This window comes from Triticum aestivum, chromosome 5D (assembly GCF_018294505.1).
Source record: "Triticum aestivum cultivar Chinese Spring chromosome 5D, IWGSC CS RefSeq v2.1, whole genome shotgun sequence".
Taxonomy (NCBI): Eukaryota; Viridiplantae; Streptophyta; class Magnoliopsida; order Poales; family Poaceae; genus Triticum; species Triticum aestivum.
In genome coordinates this window covers 237048780-237064566 of record NC_057808.1, presented here as the reverse complement: position 1 = coordinate 237064566, position 15787 = coordinate 237048780, and the positions used below count along the sequence as shown (strand labels likewise).

The 15787-nt window shown below is 46.3% G+C and overlaps 1 protein-coding gene across 1 annotated transcript; it reads right to left on the bottom strand.

The window, feature by feature from the left end:
• Positions 1–10261: 10261 nt before the first annotated feature.
• On the bottom strand, positions 10262–14685 carry LOC123120392 (transmembrane protein 230). Its single transcript, XM_044540372.1, has 3 exons — positions 14457–14685; positions 11147–11406; positions 10262–10615 (listed from the first exon to the last, which is right to left on the bottom strand). Exons 2-3 carry the CDS (start codon positions 11403–11405, stop codon positions 10536–10538), a joined length of 339 nt encoding a protein of 112 aa, XP_044396307.1. The 5' UTR covers position 11406; positions 14457–14685; the 3' UTR covers positions 10262–10535.
• Between the last annotated feature and the right edge of the window lie 1102 nt (positions 14686–15787).

Genomic DNA, 15787 nt, shown 5'->3' with positions numbered 1-15787 from the left:
AGAGATAAGAGCATCGTCGACCACGTACCTCTAATTCGATCCCTCAAACTTCTGCGGACGCGTTCAGTGTGTCTGTTTTGAGCCCCTATTTGTTCATCCACGCAATCATAATCCTCATTTTTTTTCTCATATGTCCGGTCACTTGCACGAGATTGGTGGAGATGAAGAGAGGGAAATAAAAGATTGAATAAAGAAAAAAGAAAAGGTGGTCCGGGGTGGGGTCGCGTCCTACGTGGCGGAATGCCCGGGCGCGCCTGGGCGTGTCTCCGAGCTCATATCCTTCCCATATTTGAGATGGATATCAGGGTTCACGGACAGCCCGGCCGTATAGGGATGATATAACGGGTCCGGTTGGGTCACTTTTTTTCTTTTTTCTCCTGTCTGGTCACTGACCGAATGCGTCCGCGGGCGTATGAGAGATGGTTTGAGGTGTCCGGCTGTAGATGCTCTAAAGAGAGAGTGCAACGGAGCAACATGGGACGGGTGGACTGTATGTTGCTAGGCAGGAAGAGGAAGAGGCGCATAGCTGACCATGAAATAGTTCTTAGTCCTTGTGTGTTAACTGTGCATGCACGGGTTTTCAGTACTGCTAGTAATATATATGCCGATCGACGACAAGGGCTAATTGCTGGGCGTGACATGACAGCGGCAACGTACGCGATATGTGGAGACGGCTACAAGGTGACACAAATGTCGATCTCCGTTTCACCCTGGGCTCCGACAGAATGCCGCTTATTGCGGCCAGACAAGTGATAGAAGATGAAGCTTGGGGCTCTAGCCAGTAGCAATATATAGTACGTACACACTTTACCTAGTACTACCACTATAGTAGCATTTCACAAGTTGCTAGTTCGGCGGCATTCTATGTCCCGTGATCGATCGGCTATGTTCATGTGTTTGTGCCTAGCTCTTATCACGGTGTCTCATCTAACTCCTAGTACAATGTTGAGTTTTTACGTGAAGATCTGTAGGAATTTTTTCTTTTTCTTTTTTATTAATCAAGCGGTTAGATGAGACGTGAGAATTAGCAAATCCGATTACATATATACTTATTTTTGCTGGGGAAAAGCAATTCATTACTTAAGAAATAATATTTTTTTTGCGAGGGAATAAATAATGTTCTTACAATCATTCATGATCATAGTGCTAATCTCCTGGCAAATTTGTTAACCAGCATGCCGTAGCTGCCATGGCATGTTCAGGCTGGTTCTAAAAAAATTACCCCCTCCGTTTTTTATGTACTCTGCATATTAGATTTGACTGAAGTCAAACATCATAAAGTTTAATCAAGCTTATAGAAAAAAAGTATAAACATTTACAATAATAAATCTATATGATGTGGAAGTATATTTAATAACAAATCTAATGGTATTGAGTTCTTATTGTATATGTTATTAATATGTTTGCCTATAAACTTAGTCAAAGTTTATAAAGTTTGACTTTGACTAAAACTAATATACGAAGCAAATAAAAACGGAGGAAGGACATATACTTGGAGCAAGCAGGCCCGACCGGCCGGGTCACTCACTGCATGCATACATGCTCCATCTTGGAACTACTACATCGTGTACATGTTCCATGTTTGGATGAGCATGCTGCATATGTAGTGCCATCCTCAACAAAAGCGTGACTGGTGGTGATAAGTACTGCTACTGTTGAAGCTGTGACACATAGACACAAGCACACATATGTACAAGCTGCACGTCTCAAGACTGCTGCATGCATGCATGTTTCGTCACCGGACGGACAGACCGAGCATCACATCAAACCTCCCCACGTACCAGACCGGGCACCGCAACCCCAAGCCCTGTGTATTTGTCGGCAGATGATTGCCAGCATCATTACCGTATTATTGCCACCTTTCCCAGCCCTACGTACTGCGCGCCCCGCCTCGATTCACTCGCTCCCAGCCCCAGCAGGCACGCACGCCGCACGTCCATCCATTTCACTGAGAGCGAGCGCTCGTTAATTTAACTTGTAGGGTTCATCCATCTCCCTGAGAGAGTGACTGCTCGTTAATTTTGTACTCATGCTACATGCATCCATCCATCCATGTGCACAGATAAATAATTAAAACCACATCACGGCGGTGCAGTTGCAATGTGTGCTGTGTTCCTTCCCCTTGTCCGTTGCTCCTCCGCGCCACATTCACACGAGCTCTCCTCTGCGCCCTTCCCCTTGTACACTTCCGTTGCTCTGAATATTTTTCTTGTATGCCCAGCCCCATGCATGCATGCATCAATGCATGTGACACTGCGTGCGCCTTGTCGATAGGTTTGTACATGGCATGCCTGTCCCGGTCTTCTTGTTTAGATCTCATTTCTGTATGATTAATTATTAAACATATCATACGATAATCGGTTCTAGATATGCTTTGGGGCCAGCATTTTTATAGTACTTGTTTTCTCCCATCTTTATTCTTTTTCTTAGCGATCTACTCAAATAATTTTCAGGTTTATTAGGCCTGCGCACATTCCTAGATGACAATTTGACCAACATAATACAAATTATATATCACAAAAAAAAAGAAACTTTAGGTGATATACTTTCTAATGGTACCAATTTTGTGGTATACGCTGTGTATTATGTTGGTCAAATCATCAATCTAAAGAAGACGTGGGAGGATGTCTCATTGACCCGCTTGCAAAGGGTGCAAAAGCCACGGTTATCCCAACCTGCTTTCGTTAATCTATCGGGTGTCCAGATCCTGTTTTGAGGCGCAAACCAAGAGAAGAACTTGACCCTGGGGGAGGGGGGTGCCCAAACCTTCCAACTGGTCTTGTTCATGGTGGTCGAAGTGAAACCCAAGAATTGAACCCTGCAAGCAAAAGCAGCCGAGTACTCCCCATTCACCTCAAATTTCCAAGAGATATCATCGTCAACGTCCATCACAAGCTGGATCTGCTCTAGGCGGACCCAAAGGTCCACAAACTTAATGATGTGCTCAACTGTGAGGTTGATGGAAGTGTTGATCTTGTGCATCCAAGCATTGTCCCTCAAAAACCTCCCACACCATCCAATTTTTGCGCTTGGAGGGCGCAAAGATGAGGTGAGCTGATATCCATTAGCTTTTTCCCATGCAACCATGACTCTTCCCAGAACGGCGTCTTCCCACCATTTCCCATGGTAATGACAGTGGAAGCATAGAAAAGGTCCATATTCACGTTGGTGCACGGGTTCACCAAACCTACCCACAGCTTAGCCGGATCCTTTCACTCCAACCAAGGCCGTCTTAACCTGAGGGCTCTTGCCAACTTTCCCAAGTGAAGTATCCCAAGCCCACCGAGGTGGGTAGGGCGGCAGATGGTCTCCAAGTTGACTTTGCATTTTGCCCCACGCTGCTCATTTGGCGAATGGTCAAGGAATGGTTGGGCTTGGGGACCCTCAGATTCACCAATGGACGACGGTGCACAACGTCAAGATTTGGTGGACTAGCATGTCGAAGCCCAATACAACAAACCAGAAGGCCATGGCTTCCCTCCATGCTTGTCTGTTGAGTCATTTGAAACGAGAGAAATGCTAGAATTTTCAGGAAGAAATCAACGCCGCCATTCTACCTACTCGAGCTTATCCAGGACGAGGCCAAATTTTGGACCACCATGGGGGCTAGACACTTGATCATCATCATCATGCCGCGAGAGTAATCTGCTTGTTTTTTGTTAGTTTTCTTCCCTGGCAGGCTATGTGTGAAGCCACCGTTATGTAAAATTAACTCTTCCCTCTTAATTAATGAATGAGGCAAGCTTTTTGCCTTGGTTTCAAGAAGAAAAAATTGACAATCTAGGAATACACGCATGCCTAATAAACCAGAAAGGAGGTAGTAAGCTCATTTTGTCGTGTTTACGAATTGAAAAAAATATGAAGGAAAGCATAATTTTCTGCAACTAATGAATGAGGCAGAACATATTTTTCCTTTTCAGAAAACAGTAGCCCAGTTCTAGAGGGGTTGTTTCCACCATAGTTGCTTTGATGTTTCTAAAAGAATAAATCCAATCTACTGATGCTAGGTTGCTTCAGAATATAATGCAATTTTAGTACTCCCTCCGATCCAAATTAATTGACGCAATATCTATACAACATTGTATACAGAGGATGCGTCAATTATTTCGGATCGAAGGGAGTACCTTATTCCTCTGGACTTGATGAGGAAATCATACATGGTTACACCCATTAACTCTGCAGCTACACCTACCCAAGTTCCAGTGATACAAGGATCAACCAATAGAGTTCGCACAAGCCAACTTCAAATAGTTAATACTTTCATTACTAGAAATTGTTCCAGTGCTCATAGAATATTTAATGGAGTATGTGTTTGTTTGTTTTTTAGGAAAGGACAGTAGGAAAGGCTCCTACTGTGTTTTCATATATATATACATCCCAACTATTCGGCAACCCATTCCTAAATAAGCTATTCAGAAACCGTTCCTAACTGCTCGAAAACAGATAAGCTAACTCTGCGTCATATACTAGTTAACTGTGGGTCGGACTTTTTCTGGCACTGTTTTTTCGCACTATTTTTTTATCGTAATTTTTGAACCGTTTATCGGAATGATGCAAATGACATAGCATTGGATAGCTACTAAATATGCGGAATTTCTGTATGTTGATCGTTGCCCCAAAATCCTTACAATTTTTAAACAAAATTCAAAAAACTAGAAATTCTTCAAACACGTTTTCGGTGTTTTTGTGAAAGAAATTTTCAAACCGTTTGTCGAAATGATGCGTATGATACACCATTGGAAAGCTATGGATTAGCCCGAACTTTGGTATATAGAACTCATTTTCAGATTCGCCATGGTTTAAGAGTAGTTTTAAAAAAACTAACGATATTTTTGTCATTTTTTTCCCGAACTGCTACAGTACATGCTAGCTGCCCGAGCAGAATAGCTAACTGACGTATGACGACAGAGCTAACTGCCGTGACTTAAGACACTTTTTCTCTGGTTTTCCCGGATCAAGTTAAGTGCCAGTATTGAAATAGCTAACTGTCAGGGATTGCGGCAGTTAACAACAAGTTAACGGCAGGACTGAAGGTACTAATTTCTTTATTTTTTTATTATTTTCCATGGGTCATGCCAACTGCAGGGCCTGAAATAGCTAACTATCGGGACTACGGCAATTAAGAACTAGTGAACTGCTTGACTGAAGATATCAACTTTTTTTCTTTCATTCTTTTTTTTGCCAAGGTCACGCTAACTGCTCAAGGGCGCATGGCAGTTAAGTGTTGAAGTTAACTTCCACAACTCGCCCACTTAACTGCCATATGCAATAAAAATTAGACTAACATTATAAAAAAACTTTGTTATATTGTCATTTTTTTCCGAACTGCTACAGTACATGCTAACTGCCCTATCGGAATAGCTAACTGACGTATGACGACCAAGCTAACTACTGTGAATTAAGACACTTTTTTCATGGTTTCCCGGATCAAGCTAACTGCCGGTATTGAAATAGCTAACTGTCGAGGATTGCGGCAGTTAACAACAAGTTAAGTGTAGGACTGAAGGTACTAATTTTTTTATTTTTTATTATTTTCCCTGGGTCATTCCAACCGCAGGGCCTGAAATAGCTAACTGTCGGGACTGCGGCAGTTAAGAACTAGTGAACTGCTTGACTGAAGATATCAACTTTTTTTCTTTCGTTCTTTTTTTTGGCCAAGGTCGCGCTAACTGCTCGAGGGCGCATGGCAGTTAAGTATTCAAGTTAACTTCCAGAACTCGTCCACTTAACTGTCATTCCTAAATAAGCTATTCATGAACCGTTCCTAACTGCTCGAAAACAGATAAGCTAACTGTGCATCATATACTAGTTAACTGTCGGGCGGACTTTTTCTGGCATCATTTTTTCGCACTATTTTTATCGTAATTTTTGAACAGTTTATCGGAATGATGCAAATGGCCTGCAGACCCGAGCTCGCTCGCTCCCTTCGGGAAAAGAAACAAGTTAGGAGGGGGTGGTTCCTAAATAAGCTTATTTAGGAACTCTAGAGGGGGAGTTACAATGTTTACATTTTTACAAGTAAGTTCCACCCAACCCAGACAAGTTTGGGTTAGGTATGGAAGGAGAAGGGGCTACTACTAGTGTAAGTCAGAGATAAAAGAAGAAATGAAGGTAGGATGAGCACCCATAGTCCTATGTTGGAGGAGGCCAAAATCGTCCTTAAATCTTCTCAACCAAGCATCGATGGTTGGAGCAATTCTTCTGAAATGTTTATTGTTTCTTTCCTTCCACAAAATCCAAGCAGCCATCAGGAAGATGTCAAAGAAGAGCGGACGCCCCCAACAATCTTAACTTGTTGAAGGAGTTGGAGGCGGCAGGTGAAAGAGGGCCAATTAATTCCAAGTTTTTGCCGGCAGGATCGACTGAATGGGCAAGTGAAAATCATATGATCCACCGTCTCCTCGTCATGGGTGCCACAGAGCAAACAACTGTGATCATCTCATATATCATAGTGTCGGCGCTTGAGCATGTCACGTGTGTTTAGACTATCATTCAAGAGAAGCCAGCCAAAAACCTTGATCCTCATGATGCAATGAGAGCACCAGAGAAGAGAGAAAGCTGGATGGGTGTTCGCGTCTCGAAAGTAGAACCTGTAGTAGTTGGCTGGTCGATAAACGGTTTTGCCCCAGGTATAGTACCAGACATCGCTGTCAGACGTGGATGGATGCATGTGCGGGGAGAGCGGTTGGTGAAAGGCCTCCGACAACGTCGTGCTCTCCAACAAATCCTTGACGGACCCATCTTCATGCACGGCAAAGGAAAATGCGTGGGGATGCGAGCTTTCCAATACGTCTCCAGCCCAAAGATCTTTCCAAACTAGAGCAGTTGTGCCCGAAACCACTCGAACCTGTGTGATGCCTCGGAAGACAGGGGTGAGTTTTAGGATGTCACGCCACCAGAATGAGCCAACAGGATTCGTTGCATGAGGAACTTTGTCTGTATAATACGTGTCCCAAATAAGATGCACCCACGGGACGTCGAGCTTGTTGTAAAACTTGTGTAGGAATTTCATGAGCAAAGCATCGTTTTGTAACTTTATGTTGATAACACCCAAGCCACCATGCTTTTTGGGTTTGCAAACCATGTCCCAGGCGGCAAGGGAGTTGCATTTGTCCCCCCGCTCCATCTTTTTGGTCCAGAGGCATCTTCTTCTAATTTTGTCGAGCATCTCAATCAGCTTGGGTGAGAACTTGAGCGTGCACATTGCATAAATGAGGAGAGATGTGACGGTAGCATTAAGCCAAGAAAGTTTACCACCATAGGACATCATTGCGATCGTAGAGGTGAGACGGCGTTCAGCACTGCACACCAGCGACATGAGGTCCAGGATAGTCGGTTTGGTCGTGCCAAGAGGAAGCCCAAGGTAGGTAAACGGCATTGAGCCAACTGAGCACCCAAAGAAGCTCGCAAACGCCAGGGCAGTTTCATCCGATAGGTTGATTGGGATGAGCGTGGATTTGTGAAAATTGATCCAGAGGCCAATGGAGGACGCATAGTCCATAAGGATTTCTTTGATGACAGCAGCTTGCTGAGGGCATGCAGGCATAGCCAGGAATGAAAGATCAAGCAGGACAAGAAAGACAACCATTGGATCATGATCCAGCATAAACACACAACAATTGAAGACTAAGCCTAAAGCCGCCGCAATTGCATGTTCTCACAGGCCTGTCCACGTTAACCACCGACGCGACAACGGGCACCTGTGAGAACTCCGCCAGACCCAGGCCCATTGCTGCGTTTTAGTTTTATCCCAAGTTTCAAACTTCATGTATACATGAGACTTGCATGTAAACCACAAGGTGAAACTTATACTTTGGCCAGGTAGTATGTTTTCATGGGAGTGCAAACAAACCCTGAAATTGATGTGTGACATAATCGCTCTGGCATTTAGGATTCAGAATGGCAAACCTAGCATGGTTGATAAAGTAGGTGTTGCATTTTTCAGAATAAGAACGAAAACAAACAAACAAACAAACTGGATGTTACCTTCCACATGACATATAAAGGCATATCAATCATATTACGTACCCGGGAATTCTATTGTATCATACAAGTAGTACAACTGGTCGTTTGAAACCAAAGATCGCGTAGCAATCTTGGTGAGGATTGGCGTACTTAGAGCATCTCCAGCCGCGCCCCAACAGGTCCTCCCCAGGCGTTTTTGCCGCGCCGGCGCTAAAACAGGCCCAGTCGCGCCTCCCCAGAAGTCCGTTTTTCGCCGGCTCGGGCCGAAACTGATGTCGGCGGACCCAGCCCGAACCCGGCGCCCTAGGAGGCGACTGGGGGCGCCGGCACAAGCGAAAAGGGCGCGTGGGTCCGCCCTGTCGGCGAGTCGAGCGCCTCTTCCCGCCGTTTCTTCCCGCTTTTCCCCCACTTCCCTCCCATTCTCTCCATTCCTCCCGCCCAGCTCCCTCCCGCTCGCCTTCCAGCCGGCCGCCATGCCACCGAAGAAGTACGTCGTCCCCCGCGCCGCGGCAACCGCGACCGCCTCCGTCGCCCAGCCGAAGCAGAGGAAGCCGAGGGCGCCGCCGTCCAAGCCACCGGGCATGACAAACGCCGAGTGGAGGGCGGAAGTTCAGCGACGAGAAGCTGTCACCGCCGACCGGCGGAACAGGGCAAGCGCCAAGAAGGCCCGTGACAACGCGGCGCGTGCGGCTGCGGCTTCGGCGGACCACGCCGAGGCCGAGGTGACGCGCGGGGATGATGAATCCACCCGGCGGTCACGCCCAGTACGCGCCCTGGGGCCAGCAAGGTGTCGGCTCTCCGTCGCCGCAGCCATGGGGATACACGCCCTCGCCGGGCTACGCCGACGGGGACGTGCACGGTGGGTTCAACCCCAACGTCACCTTCCCCATGGACACCCGGCCCAGCGCACGCCCTCGCCCGCCTTCGCCGGCGTGCAGTACCCTCCATACAACTACTCGCCGCCCGCCTACGCGTCCTCCCCGACGCCCCCTCTCCGCCGTGGCGCGCTGCCCTTCTCGCACCTCGGCGATACCGACGAGACCGAGGCCGACATGGACGACATCATCGCGACAGGCTCGACCGCGGCCGCCGCGTCTCCCGGGTTCGTCACCCCGGACGACATGGTGGATCTCAGCGGCGGCATGGACGGCGAGCTCGGCTACGTCCATGGCGAGGAGGAGGAGGACGAAGAGGAGGAGGAGGAGGAGGAGCCGGCGACTGCTCCAGCGAGGGAAACACGCCGACGCGGCCATCGCTCGAGTGCAGGAGTCCATTGAGCACTTCCTCGCCGACGTGCAGGCCCGGGCCGTCCTTCGTGAAGAGAAGACCGAGGCGCGGTGTTCGGCGTTGATGTCGAGTAGCGCCGTCAAGCTCGACCTACTCCGGACCAACGTCGTCGCGAAGAAGAGAAACACCGACCTGGCTTTCCTGCTGGGCGGGGCGGACATGCTCGAGAGCACCGACGAGGCGGTCAAGGCGTGGTACTTGGTGGAGCGTGGCCTCATCCTGAACCAGCTTCCCTCGACGACGACGCCGACGCCGACGCCAAGCCCGAGCGATGATGCCGCCGAGACTCCCCGCAGCACAGAAGCCACGCCGACGCCGCCAAGCCCGCGCACGCCGACTCCGCCGACACCGGAGGCCGACCTCGCCGTCTGATGCGCACACGCGCCCTTTTCTGCATTTTGTACGCCGAACTTTTCATTCGATCACCGAACTTGTAGCCGCTTGATCGCCGGATTTGTGACGTCTATTTTGTGAGCGGGAATGACTACGTTTGAATTTGCCGCGGCCGAGGGGCGGCGCCTGGGGGCGTGGCTGGGAGGTAGGTCGCCCCCAGGGGCCAATCTAGCGCCGGTTCGCCCCCAGGCCGCTCTTTTTCGGCACCCTGGGGGGCTGAACGGCTGAAGATGCTCTTAGATACAGTTCAAGTATCAGCATCCAAAGAAAGTACAAAAACCATTGATGCAACTGACAGAAACTAGGGATAAAGTACTACCTCCGTCCAGATTTATTAGTCCCTTTGGGTCAAACTTTGACCTTGGATTTAACTATCAAAAAATAAGTTATATACTACAAAAATAGTATCATTGAAAACCTCTTTTGAATATGAATTCAACAATATAAGTTTTGTGACATACAGTTTATATTTTTTTGGTCAAATCTACGGTCAAATTTGACACAAAATACAAAGAGAACCAGTAAACCAGGACCGTGGTAGTACGGGGTCATATGTACTATCTTAAACACGCAAAGCAGAACAAAGCCCTAAAAATATATATGTAGATTAACGTACTTAAGCCATAAAACTACTATCTTAGGTAACTCCAGAAGTTCAATCTACATAGCAAGCACAAGAGCAGCTTTAGCTCTGCAGCACATGCGTAGCTTGCCTGATGAAACAACACCGTCATGTGACAAGAATCAGCACAAGGCGACTTCACCTACATTTTAGCTATTTGTAGTACAAACATAACAATAAGTGTTCATTTCATTCTCGATAAAGTTTCGTATTCTGGCTCTTGCTGTTCAATATCTTTACTGCCCAGTAGATGAGTTAGAATCGAAGCCTAATAGTCTGGAATGGCTGCAAAGGTGAACCCTGGTGCTCCTCTCCATGAATAGTATGCAACTCGGGTCTCATAAAATCCTGCATAAGACATGTAAATATGTACACGTAAAAACCATATACTCGTTTCGAAAGTGGATCGGTTCTACAGATGAGATGCTAAAGAGCAAGATAATATTTGTCTTCCGCGTAATAGTTGAGATGCAGAAGAGTAGGAAAAGTTCTGTTTTCAACATAATAATTGAGATGCCAAAACGGGCTTGTTTCGCCCGAAATGGAAGAGCCTATAGCAGCTACTGTTACATATCAACAGTGCACCTTGTCTCACATACTCCAGCGATACAAGTGGACATTGTTTTTTACAGGAAGATCAAAAATTAACCAGTATATGGAAGTGGACATGCGTAATGAGCAGATCAAAAACTACACCATGCTTAATTACCCCAGTGATGCAAATGGCCATTGTACATACAGCAAGTATATGCAAGTGCCCACTGTTTTTACAGGAATATTCTCATATAACAATTTGAGGAAGACAATATTCATACTGGAAGATGAAACAGTTGCATATCAATCTTAATACGGAAACTGAAGCGAAGAACATTGACGTACCAGGAAGAAAGGCAAGGATACCCAGGAACAATAGACCATACACCTGAGAGCTATCACCCTCCATGTGACCTGTGTTTATAAAATATGAAAGGAAGAGAAGAGAGCTTCCCAGGAAGAGGAGGAACAATGCTAGGGCAATCGACTTCCACGGGATCCTCCTCAAGGATTTTGGAGTATATGTGAACCGGCGGTCAACATTGTCTTCATCCCTGTCCTCCGTAGGAAGAACAGAATAAGGAATGTTCCGTCTGGCCGCCATACTGCAGTATCAGCATTGGAAACACACACTGTGACTACAAGTACAAAAAATGACCAAAGTAATACAACTATACAAGACAGAAGAGTTGAGAAATCACGAAATGTGAAATCACCACCAACAAATGAAGGAAACAGAGAAATTCCATTCCTGGAGAGAAACTGAGGACTAAAATATATAGGCTGCATAAAGCACTTAAACAGTCAAGACAGTGACATGTTTAACAAAATTGAAGTTATCCAGATAGGAGGCTATCTAAATATGATATGGTAATCAGCGGCGGCACCAGGATGGTAATACTGTGGGGTCATTAGCAAGCTGTGGTCATTAGTCTATGAATCCAAGGACTATTACTAAATTTCTTACTAATCAAAGGAGGTTTTCAAAAAACTGTGGGGTCAGTTGATCCCACAGGTTACATGTAGCTTCGCCACTGATGGTAATGCTTGATAGTGGACATTAGACACTTCATGTGCAATCACCCTTGGAGAAGAGTTCAAATTTGTTAAATGACCAAGAACACGTTTATCAAGATTTTTCTTCATTATATGATCAACAAAGCGTTTATAAAGATTTTCAGTGAAGCTCATCAGGAGTTCCTTCCTGCGTGTAATTTGGAACCAACTGAATGAACATGTAGAAGAAGAACAGATACAAACATTGACATAATACATATAAACAAAAGTTCTTCCAGCTACAAAATTTGGGATTCTCATAACAACTTTGAACATTCAATTCAATTTTCTTTTGCTTATGGCTTTACTTCAAAATCACTTGTACACAACCTGTAGAAAATAGAAAGATAGTGCTTCTTACATTTCAAAGTCTAGAAGACACAGCTTCAATCACTAAATTTTATGCTTCTACATAAGTTGCAGAAAATGAAGTTATGATTTGAAGAATTTATATCTCGAATATACACATTCCTTTTCATAAATGCAACCCGAAAAATCATGATCATATCTTCGGTTAAAGCTGGATAGACTTGACTTCATCGATTCTAGGATGTAGTTCTTTCAAGGGTGGACGAAGTATCATGGTTTCCAATTAAATAACCATTGCTGTATGAAAGCAATAGGCATCATATGATGCCTAGTATATAGATGCAAATAGTAAGAAAAACATGCTTAAAACTTCATTTCTGTGCCAAGTTATGTTCAGTTAGACCTCCAGTTCCAAAAAAATATGTGGTCCTTTTAGATGGAATACTTTGATAGGCATGGTGTTTAAGAAAGTTCTAATCTTCAGGAAACCATGGGATTGCTAAAGAGAATGCTAAATGAACCTTTGTTCAGTACTCTGAAAAGATGAATGCTATAACTGCATATGTTCCTAGTGTTTTGGAAAGATGACTGTTTGCTTAGGTGGTGATGCATAAATGTTCAGGAAAGGGATGACAGACGAATGGAATTAAGGGAAAGAAAGGAGAGAAATTAACATCATAGCTACATGCAAACTTATATGCTGAAACACAAATAAAAATCTCGTGTCTTAAAGCAAGTACTGGGAGTCGTACAACTAGTTATATATAAGTTTTTCCTACTAAGTGTATCACAGAAACATACAAATTTTACTTTTGCCAGGAAATAGCACTATTCACACAGTAGCTATAACTTGCAATGACCGTAACAGGAAATTTTACTTTTTCTGCTGCAAGTCAAGACTTCTGATTGCAAGACTGAGAAAGTGGGAAAACTACTACAAAAAGAACACTAATACGGGAAATACACAGGAGCACTCGGGTGCTCCACCCCCCTATACGAATTTTAAAATCAAAAAAATATGGAATATTGGGATATCAAACACGGGTGCCCAACATACTCCTGTGTGAAGTTTCATGAAAAAATACCAGGAAATGTATCCGTGACAAAGAAGATACAGTCCGACCTACAGTCCATCCAAACAGTTTTTTTTTCTATACATAGGATTTTTTTTGACTTTTTTGCCACTGATAAATTTCCTAGTATTTTTTGACGAAATTTCACATGGAAGTAGATTGGACACCTAGGTTTGATATCCCAAAATCCCAGAATTTTTTTCAAATTTCCTGGTATTTTTTTTGAACTAAATGTTCATATAGGGGAGCGGAGCACCCAGGTGCTACAAATCCTCTTCCAACTAATACATCTTATTATTCATGGGGCCATGTCCAGTGCCCAATAGAACCATTGCATGTGGGGGCTTTCCCCGCGGTCGCCGGTGAAAAAAACATTGAAGCAATGCAGTTTCGCTAATTGGTATTGCCCATTTCATCAATACTGATGTATTACTCCAATATGGGACGGAGGGAGTATATACTACCAAGCAAACTCATCGACAAAAACAGCATTGCTCATATAATAGGGAACATGTTCAATAAGTTGGTCACATCGATATGGGCATCAACTCTGGCCTTAGATAAACAAGGATGATCCCACAGCAGTGATTTGTTAGCGAGTGCGATTTTTTGGAACCTCTGATACGGAACTTAGTATGCACATGCACACAAGTTCAATCAATGGCATATAGGTTCAATTTATGGGAAACACACAGCAAGTGGTCTAAAATTCACAAGCAAAAACACACAGGTCAATCTATTGGGTGGAGGATGGACTCATTCGGTGGCCGTGTCTGCTACCTGCTTCCGAGAGGTGATACGGTCGGGTGGGAGTGCGCAACGGAGGAGGATCTGGTGGTGACGACCTGCGCAGGGGAGGTAGTGTGAGAAGCTCGAGGAGATGTCCCCACGCGGAGGACCTGTGAAAAGGCGGAGATCCGATACTCAGCGATGTAGGGTGTTAGCTGATGAAGGTCAGGTGGCGGCGTCGGGAACTCCGAGAGGGGACGAACGTGCGGTGGCCGCGCAAGGGTCGCCACAGAGAGAAATTGATAAGGGGGAATCAATCCCTGCAGTGAGAACTTCGTGCAGCGCAGATTAATTGGAAGGGGGCTCGCCATGGGCGGTGGACGGACATGGAGGAGGCTCGGCCGGAATTGAGAGAGATGACCATTACTGTTCTGGGGTATAGGAGGAGAAGAGGAGAGGGGAAAAGGAGAGACGAGGTGGGGGCTTACCTGCTGTTCGTGCTCCTTTGAAGTAGGTCGCCGGCCACCGGAGGGCACGCCCTTGCCGGCTGGTGCGTACTGGAGGAGGTCTCCTACGTGAGAGCCAGCCAGAGAGGTGAGGGGAACGATCGGAGATGAGAAGCAGACGACTCGCGCTGGGCCTTCTTCCTTTTCTTTTTTTCTGGATTTGGATGGATTCTCGAGTTAACTACATTTGACCATTTCTTCAGAGCAACTTTCCACAAATTTTGAGTTTTCCAACGCAGAATCACAACTTCTGGACTAATTGTCAGCCCAAACCTGTTAATCAACATCTTGTAATAGCCAATTTGACAAACTAGGCCCACATGTTCGCACCTAAGTGGCAAAAATCCGTCACGTGTGAGCTCCTATGTGGCCTACCATTCCCCCCTCTTGGCAGCCCCTCATTGCGCCATGAACTCCACCAATACGTACGTTGAGCAGGGAGCTGGGTGTCGGTAGGGTGGTTGAAATTCTTCCATTGGATGATCATCAGTGTATAGCGGCAGGCAACGGAACCCAGATTCTTTTTAAAAATCAGGACTGACGTCAACCCGCAATCCGACTCGCACTTGGCTGGGTCCGTCGACCTGGCCAAGTCCCTCAACCCGGCCGAACTCTTCGACCCGTCCAAGACGGCAACCCGGCTCTGACGGCTGGCGCAAGCCGGCCGAACCCGGCGAACCAAGACTTCCCAGCAAGCCAGCTCTCTCGTGGTGTGTTCCTCAACCCAGCCACGGGCCAGCTCCCGTCCCATCCAAGACGTGCAATGGGACGAGTCTCCATTAAGGGGATGAGCATGGCCACAATAACCCACCAACTCCTCTGACCGACAAAGGCGTGGCAACAGTGTCGCACCTACCTCGCTGACCGAGGCCGGCGTGGCTACATCACACCCATCGTCACTGCTGACGCCAGCAGACGGCGACCTAGCGGTGTGCCACTGTAGCGGACTCGACCCGGCCACTCCGTGATGGCTGACAAGACGGAGAACAGTGCCACCTGGCACACGGGGCCCGCGTCCGGAGAATCCGGCGAGCTCTGACACCCGGCGGGTCCCAGCACCGGCTTCCCAGACGATGACAACCCGGCCCCATGGCCTTGTAACTTTACCATTGTAACTCTGGGGGATTGACCTATAAAACCCCCCAGGAGCCCTCATGTACACGGGCACGCATAGAACACAACACACGATCATGCGATCAGTAGAACACACGCACCAGGAGAAGGAGCAGCCTATGCTTTGTCCTGTCTTCTTTTCTCCCCAAAACAGCTCTAGGAGCAAGCTTGTACCTTCCACATATAAACCACACTCGGCA

What these genes read in the sequence shown, in the direction of transcription:
- LOC123120392 (XM_044540372.1), bottom strand. Translation starts at nt 11,405, where the DNA reads ATGGCGGCCAGACGGAACATTCCTTATTCTGTTCTTCCTACGGAGGAC. An exon ending in TATCCTTGCCTTTCTTCCTG is followed by an intron (nt 10,616 to 11,146) that starts GTACGTCAATGT and finishes TGTCTTATGCAG; the next exon opens with GATTTTATGAGACCCGAGTT.